This window comes from Glycine max, chromosome 7 (genome assembly GCF_000004515.6).
Source record: "Glycine max cultivar Williams 82 chromosome 7, Glycine_max_v4.0, whole genome shotgun sequence".
Classification (NCBI taxonomy): domain Eukaryota; kingdom Viridiplantae; phylum Streptophyta; class Magnoliopsida; order Fabales; family Fabaceae; genus Glycine; species Glycine max.
This window is the reverse complement of record NC_038243.2, coordinates 18,548,171-18,559,041: the sequence shown is the minus strand read 5'-3', so window position 1 is coordinate 18,559,041 and position 10,871 is coordinate 18,548,171. Positions and strand designations below refer to the sequence as shown.

Genomic DNA, 10,871 nt, shown 5'->3' with positions numbered 1-10,871 from the left:
TTCAGTTGCAACATTGCCTATCTTCACAATAGAGCCATCATCGATTGGTCTAAATTCCTTGAACCAACGACGATCTTTGCACACATGGCTTGTTGCTCCCGAATCAAACCACCAAGCAACATCATCATCCTGCACATAGAATGCATCAGATATTAGTGATACATAATTTGAATTTGTATTCGAATTAAAATTATTCACTACAATCTGACCTTGTTGCTTTTCAGGATCATTAGACCCACTTGGACCAGCCTTGTTCTTTCCTTTGAACACCTGGCAATCCCTCTTTAAATGACCAGGTTTCCCACACTTCCAACATGACAATTTTGTTTGTTTGTTTGGACCTTTGTTCTTATTTCCTTGAAATTTTCGTTTGTTACCTTTAGCATTATAATTTTGCTTAACTGTTCCATTTTCCTCTACCATATTAACGGAAGAGGAACCTGCTACGTTTTTATCATTGACTTTGTCAATTTCCTGAGCCCTCAGCGACTCCTCAATCATGAAATGACTACCGAGTTGAACCAAAGTCAACTCTTCCTTCTTATGTTTCAAGGTATGCTTGAAGTCTTTCCAAGAAGAAGGCAGTTTATCAATTATAGATGAAACTGCAATGGATTCATCCATTTTCAAATCATGTTGAGTAAACTGACCCAAAATCCGCAGCAGTTCATTATATTGTTCCATAACAGGCCTCGAATCAATCATTTTGTAATTAAAGAAATTACTAACTAAGAATTTGTTACTTGAGGCATCTTCTGCCATATACTTGGATTCAAGAGAGTCCCATAATTCCTTAACAGACTCAACATTTTGATAAATATCAAAGAGAGAGTCAGACATACCGTTCAGAATGTGTCCATGACAAATGTAATCGTCGTTCTCCCATTTCGAACACTTCCTTGTTTGATCCAGAGTTTCGTCTTCCATATACACCGGCATCAGTGTACTCAACACATACACCACATTCAATGTTGTCAAGAGAAAGTGCATCTTCTTCTGCCATCTTCTGAAATCCTGCCCTTCAAACTTGTCCAACTTCGCAAACTTGCTTGTCATCTTCGAACTATCGTTCGTCATCTCGAAAGATTTGATTCAATCTTTTGTTGGTTAAATTTGAAAATCGAGATAATACTTGGATAAATCTGAAGTCGTGTATAACACTTTCAGATTGAATCAAATTTCGGGGTTCAACCAAAATTGTTCAATCGGATAAAATCAGAAGATTGTAATTCAAGAGTTTTGTTTTGGTCTTGTATGTTTTGTCACACCGTTATGCTTTCTGAACCAGAATGATTATTTATAATCAAAGAACAGTTGGTTTTTGGCGGTTGATGGAAGTTTTTTCTATTTTAAAAATTGTCGTTGATGGAAGTTTTAGTAACTTCCATGTAACTTCCAACCGTTGATGGAAGTTTTTGTAACTTCCATGTAACTTCCAACCTTTGCCTAAACCAAACATCTCGTTATTACATTAAAACAAGCATGCACTCTTATTTTAACATAATAAAGAGATCAATTACACTAAAATGTCCAACATTAAATACACCCAGTTTGAGTGCTCATTTAAGTTTGTGCCGATCCCACATGGTTGGAGCATTCTCGAAAAACCGTGTGACCCCGACTGATCTCCCTATGATTTTACCTAGTGAGAGTGACCGAACTTACTAGTACATGATTTGTCTTGTCATGTACTCATAGGTGCCTGATGAGATTTTTCACTAGCATGACACCACATTGCATATAGGATTAAGTCTTAGTGTATCTATTGCATAATGTTTGTGTATTGGTCGATATTGATTGATTTAGTGATATTGTGTGTTGATCCTTGAGTACATGAATGATGTGAAAATGAATAAGATGTGTTGTGTTGTGATGTGATGTTACGCAACAAAGTGATGAAATAATGTGAGCTATGTTTAAGTAAGTTATATTTCGTTTATATGATATGTATGTCTACACATTGTCTTCTAGGAATGTGATAACTCACTCCTCGTGTGCTATTTGTGTTTGGATCATGTGATAATCTCAAACCTTGTGTTCGTGGGAGCAGATGATTAGATGGATGACTATGAAGAACTTCATACTAGAGAACACGGGAACACAATGCTCTGATAGATGTGACATTGGGGTATAGATTTCTATATTAATTGCATGAAGTCTTGGACGGCCTTGTTTTGAGTCGAGATGATTTATTATTTATTTGGATAAGTTTTATTATGATGTTAGAAAAATTGAATGTGAGCCTTTTACCATTTTGAAAGGCTTTTATTTAAATGTATTTTAAAAACTTTTAATTAATTTTGATTACTTATTCCTTTTATTATTGGTACATATATGTGAGGGGTAGAGGGCGTCACAATCAGTCTTAGCATTACAAATTTATTGTCAAGAGAATTACTATCTTGTACAACCAAACAACAAATAGACATGACAAAGGGGCAAGGTGAGATGGGTATTGCCTCCTCAGTCTTCGATTTCGACTCCTCAACATATTTCTTTATCCGTCTTTGATATCCGACGGGTTAAAATTTGTTGTTACGTCATTCTCATACCCATTGGATACCGGGTATCAGATATCTCTGTCCTCGTCCCATCCTCAATTCAAATCTGTAAAATAAGTTTTTTTTTGTAAATAAATTATATTAAAAATCTAATTTTAGAAAAAAATAAATTCATTGTTACACATTTATTTTTAACTACCTACATATTAATAAATTCACTGCAGCACATTTATTTACAAAAATCATCAAGAAATGAATATTAAGTTATGTAAAAATTGAAAAATAAAATTAACAAGTAATAAATAAAATTAAGACTATCACATTTATCTTCCGTGATTCCATTATTTTTTAAGGTAAACAAAATACATCAAATATTAAACAACATAACTCAAAGTCATGAAAAAAAAAACTAGAACAGTGCGTAAGAAATCATAAAAAATATAATCATTGTATCTGCACGGAATACCTGAACAAGGTTGGAATCTATGGCGGCGGAGCACAACTTCTTCATAAAAAATGGTGTCGCTACTCAGGGGAGGGTATAAGAGAGACATCACAACCCAAGTGAAGGGAGACAAATAGTGAAACGGTGAGTGGCAAGGGATACCGGGAGAGTGTGCATTGTTGTGTAAGGGGGGAGTGTGCATTCAATGCATTGCTGTGTAATGAAAGTGAAAGTATGAAACAATGTGTGTGTTGTAACTTGGAACCTAAAGTCAATAGAAAATTGAAAATCCTAAACTAAACTAACAAAAAGAGCATTTTAATAATTTCTTCATCCAGACGACTATAAGGATCAGTATGGGTATGAGTACAAGACGGATAGTGACATTCCCATCATGACTCTTATTCCAATTAAAAAAGTCAGGTAATTTCTGAACTCGAATCTGTACCCGATCAACTTGAATATTTTCTATCTAAGTCAGGACGGGTTCAGGTGGATATCTTATGATGAGTAACCACAACATTTAAAAGAGTTTAGCTTATGCTTCTACTTGTTGTTATGTCATTAATTAGCTCTGAAACTCTAGCGTACTTTTCTTATTAGTTATTACCTTGTTCATGTATCATTTTTCGGATGACTTATTACTAGGTTCATGAATCACTTTTCTGATGAAATTAATTAACATGTAGCAATTTGCTAGCCTCCGTTCCATAGCATTCTAGTCCGGCTAGCTTCTCATTTTGTGGTGGCGAAAGACTCCAAAGGACTAACTCAATCCCAACAACAAAGTATTGATATGTCAAATTCATATCAAGATCTATCAAAGATAGAAAACAGTGGCATGGAGAGATTGCAATTAAGACAATGCAAATCTTGCTTCAAGCAGATAATCTTTACCCTTAAATACTTCTCAGCATGCAATGTATGGGACTTAACTCTAAGGTGGTGTTTAGAAGATGGCCTTAATTGGGATGGTGGAAAGTACAGGCTGTAATTGATTGTTAATTAACTTCGGTTCATAAATAATGAAACTGTAATCAGTTATAATTATCAACTTGATACCTACTCAGTTCTGTCAAGAACATACACTCTCATCATCATGCATATGACAAGCAATATAGCACTGGCATACATCTCCCACCAGAAAGAATAATTAACAACACATCATCAAACTATCAGTACCTTATCAGAATAAAAGGTCAAAGAAAATATCGTTAATTATCTATTATTTTAGTTCTCCTAGATCTTAAACAAAGGCCTATTGACAATATATCTTGCAATCAAATAATACAATATTTCAGTGTAAAATTTGAATTTTTGAAGGAGTGATAACGTAAGAGATGTTTTAGGAATAATTTTTTTAACAAAAGTTTAACGAAAAAATTAAAAAAAATGAGTAAAATGATACATTTAAATCTGTTAGGGTATATGATTTTTAACGTAAGAAAGTAGGGCATTAATATAATATTCATACGTACTCTTAGGAAGGAGTTGTAATTTACTCTAAAAAAATAATAATAGTTTGTCTTTTGTTTTTTGTGTACAAATAATAGTGTACTCTAATCTATAAAAAAAAACTAGTCTACTCTTAAATTAGGAAAATATCACCCTTTCAAGTGTTAGTAAAATCATAACAAAAGATAAAATCTCTTAATTAAGAGAAAGTATAGTATATATTAAATTATACTAAATAGATATAATTCATGATTGTTGCCACAGATATTGGTTTAATATGAAAATTATGTAAAAAAAAAAATTGTTATAATAAATTACCAGTAGTTCTGTTTGCCTTTGCTTCCAAACTTGGGTGTTGTATTGTTAATCATGCAGAATTATGGGCGATACTGTTGAGCATCCGTATTGTTTGGGTCAGGGGCTTTCGAGATTTCATTGTTGAATCAGATTATCAGGTTGCAATTAATTTTCTACAACATGATTGTGTTAGATCTGAACTAACCTTTAGATCTCATCATTGTTATAGGTTAGTTCAGAATATTCTTTTGAATGTCAGGCAAGGTCGAACTTATCTGGGACTCGTATTCTTCGCGAAGGAACAAAGTGGTTGACTCTTTAGCATGTTATGTGCAATCTATTGAGAGTTAATAGGTAATTTAGTCCTTGAAATTGTAGTCATTTTGCATATTAGTTTCAAACTTAATATTAAATTCAAAATAGTCTCTATCTTTACAAAAGTATTGCAAAATAGTTCTTCCGTTAAATTTTAAAGTAACACCGTTAATGAGGTCAATTTTAGTGCCACGTGGACTATCCAACGTGACACTAAAGGATGACGTGGAATGACACGTGAATGTGTCTCTTAAAAGATGTCACGTCATTTGATGATAACAAAACGAGTAAATAGACAATTTAGTCCCTGACTTTGTACCCATGTTGCATATTAGTCCCTAACTTAATGAAAAATTCAAAATAGTCCCTATCTTTTGTATAAGTATTGCAAAATAGTCCTTTTGTTAAATTTTAAAGTAATGTTGTTAGTGAGATCAATTTTAATGTCACATCATTTGATGATGATAGAATGAGTGGCTTCTTCAAATTTGATGGTTTTGAACCAATTGAGGCATATATACGAAAAAGAACTCACACACACTTGCACAAATAAAAAGAAACAAAAATCCACAGCAACAACCTTATCTCTGTAGCCGTCAACACCAATGGGCGAGGTCTGCATAACCATTCTTTTTTCCTCTTTTTTTTTCTTCAATTACCATCAATATATCATTCCGGGTTCTGATTTTTTTTGTGTGTGTTTTGAATAGGAAGAGAAAAAACCAGAGGAAAACAAAATGAAGGAGAAAAAACAAATGAAGAAGAAAAGAAAGAAGAAGAGAAAAAACCAGAGGAATCAAAAGATAACAAGGAATCCAAGGAGGAATCTGCGCCGCCAGAAATTGTGCTAGGCACAACCTTTGCAATGCATGAACACTTTAAGCACGATTTCCGGCATCTTTTAAGTTAGGGACTATTTTGCAATACTTATGCAAAAGATAGGGACTATTTTGAATTTTTCATTAAGTTAGGGACTAATATGTAACAGGGGTACAAAGTCAGGGACTAAATTGCCTATTTGCTCGTTTTGTTATCATCAAATGACATGACATCTTTTGAGAGGCACGTCCACGTGTCATGTCACATCATCCTTTAGTGCCACGTTGGATAATCCACGTGGCACTAAAATTGACTTCATTAACGGTGTTACTTTAAAATTTAACGGAAGAACTATTTTGCAACACTTTTGCAAAGATATGGACTATTTTGAATTTAATATTAAATTAGGGACTAATATACAAAATGTGTACAATCTCTAGGACTAAATTGCCTATTCACTCAATCTATTGATGATAAATTTTGTATTTTTTTGTTGTTCCTTCATTTATTGTTAATGTCGTTTTGGCCGACGTAAGTTCCATTGTGCTTGTATGCAGTTTCTATTTCTTGAGTTTTTTTCTCTTGTTTTCACCATAAAAAAAAGAAAAAAAATATTAAATATATACTAACTTTTTCTTTCATATCATTTTTTATCTCTATTTTTATTTTTCACCGTATTATTTATCACATTTATAATTTGTCTTTTTTCTTTTTTCTTTATATCTTTCTTTTTTTTACTCACTACATAATCTAAAGCCATGTAAAGCTATGAAGGAAAAACAAAAGTTTCTGACATACTTTTAATAAAAAAAAATTATTTATTTATTATCCATATCTACATAATAGTCAAACTCTTTACATATAATAACCCAAAATTATGCAAATTCATAATTAAATCTCATTTGCGTACCCTCGCACTAAAAACAAAATCTAACTATAAAAAAAACTAAAACTTATTATAAATACTATTCTAAATCTTATTATATCTTCCCATTTCTACCAAATCACATGTAGGATCAAAGACTGTACCAACAACCATGGAGTCCCTCTCACTTGTGCTTTTTCAAACTGGCATGGCACCTTCACACCTAGATGACACTGTGTATATATATATATATATATATGTGTGTGTGTGTGTGCGGTGATACATTTGACTAGTAAATTGTTTTAATTTTAATCCCTATAAAGAAATTAAAAAAAAAAAAAAAAACCCATGTTCTGCAACTCATGTTCATGAATCTTCAATGAGCAAATAATGTAAAATTTGACGAGGAAGCTTTGTTGTTTAGCTAGTGTTCACAGATGTGACTGGCCCTCGTACTGATAATAGCAAAATAAATTAAACCAGCACCGCTCAATAGATTCACATGGCAATATGTTCATACCAAATAGCCATCTCAAATTCTCAATTGAGCCGCACGCTTTCCTAACACAACCCAAGTAAAGATGCTTTAACAAAATGTAGCAAACAAAAAGCAGAGAAAAAACGATGCTTTACATAAGAACAAAGGTGATGGATATATTTTTATCTCAAGTGAAAGAATTTACACAAACAAGTGGGGACTCAGTTTTGCATAAATATTTCAAGCCATTAACAAAGGTAAATTTCCTACAAGGACAACATCTCAAATGATTCTCAATTTCATAGAGCTAAAGGGCAATTGCAGCAATTTAATCATAGGCCGACATCTGAAGTTTACTGAGGATTGGGGGGACGGCTATTGGCAGCAGAGACTCGTGAGCCCCATTCAAGCAATTCTTTGCTGGTGTCATCCTTGTGAACAATCACCTCAATGAAGCATAAGGAGTCTCTCTTGTGTCCTGTGGCTGTGGCAATTGCTTCAACTAGCTCCTCTTCACAGAACACCTGAAATGAAAGCATGCATGAATCAATACAAGGTATTCAAGTTTCAACACTCCTCCATGTTACTTACAGCAATGAAGTTTGAGGATAATGTCAAGAAACTCACCTTGGCAGTCCAGCATTTCCCTTCACCATTGTGGATTGCATCAATCAACCCAGTGTAGTTCCAGTTCTTAATCACATTGTATGGCCCATCATGAATTTCAACCTCAATGGTGTATCCGCCATTGTTGACCAGAAAGATGATGGTCTTTTGCCCACACCGCAACATTGTTGATACATCTTGGGCAGTCACCTTCAAAACATTTTAAGAGTGAAAAGATTAAACCACCATAATTCAATTCAAGAATTGTATTTGAGTGAAGATTTTGAGAAATTTTGAATATATATATATATATTACATTATGATGGAATCATGGTTTAAGTAGTTATTAGAAACAAACCTGAAAACTTCCATCACCAATGCAGGCAATCACTCGCTTCTCAGGAACAGCCTGAGCATAACCAAGAGTAGCACCAACAGACCATCCAATTGAACCATATTGCATTTGGAACTCATACCTGTCAACAAAATTTTTATTAACACTATAAACACACAAAAAAATAAGATGATAAATAAATACAATACATCACATTCTATCAGACACTTACCCACATCCCTTTGGCAATTTCAGCTTTTGGCAGTTAAACCAGGAATCCCCTGTCTCAGCAATTACAGCAGTTTCACCAGACAGCATCTTCTGTATATGTTGGAAAAGAACATTAACCCTCAAAGGCTCTCTGGGTGTAGCCTTCAAAGGATGTCCTTCAGGGACAAATATCCTGTGGTAATTTTCATATGCAGTATTGTTGTGCTTGAGGCGCTTTGCAAGTGCCTTAAGGAAATCCTTCATCAGCACACAACCAAATGCAGGTCCATTTGCGATCACCACCCGATCAGGCTGCACAATGATCGCCTTCTCCTTCTTGAGAAGGAGCGAATACCCCACAGAGCTGTAGTCATTAAAAATGGGACCAGCAAACAAGTACGCATCCGCAGACTCCACAATCTCAGCACAGAAGGCAGTGCTCACAGCACCCCAATAAGTTCCGATGAAATGGGGATGGTGCTCTGGAACCTGCCCTTTAGCCGATGGCATCACAGCAAGCGCATAACCACACGCATCAGCCAGTTCAACAAAGGCATCAGATGCCGTTGCCACCCTCAGTTTAGGACCACCCACCAGCACTGGTTTCACTGCCTTGTTAAGGAATTCTGCCGCTGCCTCCACTGCAGCCTCCAACCCCATCTTGTTACTCAATCTACAAAAGAAACAAAAAAACACAAACATAAACAACTAATCATCAACATTTCCAATCAAGTACAAAACAAAAAAGAAAAGCTGACCTTGGAGATAACGAAAAAGGAACAGGATCACGACTGAAAGTGGGGTGAGGAATCCCAGGCAAGTTACAGCTAATGCTTATATACACCGGCTTGCTTTCTTTCAGTGCAGTTGAGATTGCTGTATCAATCAACTCATGAGCATCTTCCAAGTTATTCACCACAGCCTATCATCAAACAAAACCAATCACCAAAACCACATTAACGACTTCACCATAAAATAAATAAATAAAAACTTCACACATCACAGGCACAAAAGAAAGTAAACAAAACTACACAACTTATACTCTATTTTGGTAAACTTCTCAATAATAGCATTGTTTGGATAAACTTCTGAATAGACCCTTATAGGGGGAAAAATAAGAGAAAAATGATTAAGTTAAAATATATATTTTTTATAAAAGTTCTCTCAAGTAACTTCTTCAAAAGCTGGTTTTAACTTGTAGAAACAAGGTGAAATTCTGGTTGTATGAGTTGAACAGAACAAAAGCTCCTAAACAACTACATATGAATTGAGTTTAATTGCTAATCAAACCAAATAGTTATTGTAAAATTCAACAAATTTATTATATAATAGTTTGCGGTTGAAATTATTATAAAATTCAGCAAACTTCATGAAGCATTTACATTGAGAAAAGTAATAATAAAAACAGAGTGAGTGGGAGAAATATGGGACCTGGAAGCAAGTAATGGTCTGGAAGCACCTCAACTCCTGGCTGAAATCGGGTAACCCGATGGTGTGGTGGAGGATCCGACTGGTGCCGTAGTCGTTGGAGTTGGGCCCACCGACGATGCAAATCAGCGGCAAATTCTCGCTGTACGCTCCGGCGATGGCGTTGAGCACGCTAAGCCCGCCGACGGTGAAAGTCACCACGCACGCGCCGACTCCCCTGGCGCGCGCGTAGCCATCGGCGGCGTACCCGGCGTTGAGCTCATTGCAGCACCCGACCAGGTTCAGCGCCGGCTCTGCGATCAGGTGGTCCAGCAGCGTCAGGTTGAAGTCCCCGGGAACGGAGAACACGTCGGTGACGCCGATTTCGACCAGCCGGCGTGCCAGGTGGCCGCCTAAAGTGGAGTCTCCGCCGGCGCCGTTGATCACCGTCGCCGGCACGCAGGGCTGGATGGCGGCGCTGGTGGTGTGGTTGCACGATACGACGTCGTTGCAGGCGGGCTTGGCCGCGTCGAGTGAACCTATCCTGGTGTCCATCACGGATTTCAAGAGGTTTAGAGACAACTGGAAGAAGGTTAGAGAGAGACTAAGAGTATTTTGAAAAAGAGAAAGTGAAAAAAATGACAAGAGTTGAATGGTATTTGGGGTTTTGAATGAGAAGAATGTAGAAATGAGTGAGATGCTTATATAGTATGTGGCTTGGGAAGGTGGTAAGTGGTAACAATGGGAGTAGCCTGGAAATGAGATTGTATTGGCAGATACCGGGGGCGGTTTACTGTTTCCATTTTGGTGTTGCTGCTTGTGTCGTGATTATTAACTCATTATTCTTTTATGCAACATTCTTTACATAAATTAATAGCAGATTAAATATGTGTATACTTCTGTAAAAAAATTATCTATCTATCTATCTATGTAGAATTATGTTAGTTTTGATTCACTACACACACGTGAAACATACACGAAAATACTTTTACTCTAATTATATAAATAATTAGATTTTATAATAAATTGTAAAAACATGAAAAGTTCAAACTAATATTTACTGAAGAATAAAAAAAATAAAATAGTTTTGCATGGTCCCCGTCATCACGAGAATAGAGAGACTCAAAATAGGTCCTTGC

General features: G+C 35.6%; 1 protein-coding gene across 1 annotated transcript; it reads right to left on the bottom strand.

Annotated features, from left to right (window-relative positions):
• Window positions 1-7,325: 7,325 nt before the first annotated feature.
• Window positions 7,326-10,588, bottom strand: LOC100789053 (pyruvate decarboxylase 2). Its single transcript, XM_003529120.5, has 6 exons — window positions 9,757-10,588; window positions 9,084-9,247; window positions 8,348-8,998; window positions 8,140-8,257; window positions 7,803-7,991; window positions 7,326-7,699 (listed from the first exon to the last, which is right to left on the bottom strand). The coding sequence occupies exons 1-6, from the start codon at window positions 10,285-10,287 to the stop codon at window positions 7,529-7,531; spliced, it is 1,824 nt and encodes a 607-aa protein (XP_003529168.1). The 5' UTR covers window positions 10,288-10,588; the 3' UTR covers window positions 7,326-7,528.
• Window positions 10,589-10,871: the final 283 nt, after the last annotated feature.

What these genes read in the sequence shown, in the direction of transcription:
- LOC100789053 (XM_003529120.5), bottom strand. Translation starts at nt 10,287, where the DNA reads ATGGACACCAGGATAGGTTCACTCGACGCGGCCAAGCCCGCCTGCAAC. An exon ending in AGACCATTACTTGCTTCCAG is followed by an intron (nt 9,248 to 9,756) that starts GTCCCATATTTC and finishes GTTTGATGATAG; the next exon opens with GCTGTGGTGAATAACTTGGA. An exon ending in GGAAATGCTGGACTGCCAAG is followed by an intron (nt 7,700 to 7,802) that starts GTGAGTTTCTTG and finishes CTTTCATTTCAG; the next exon opens with GTGTTCTGTGAAGAGGAGCT.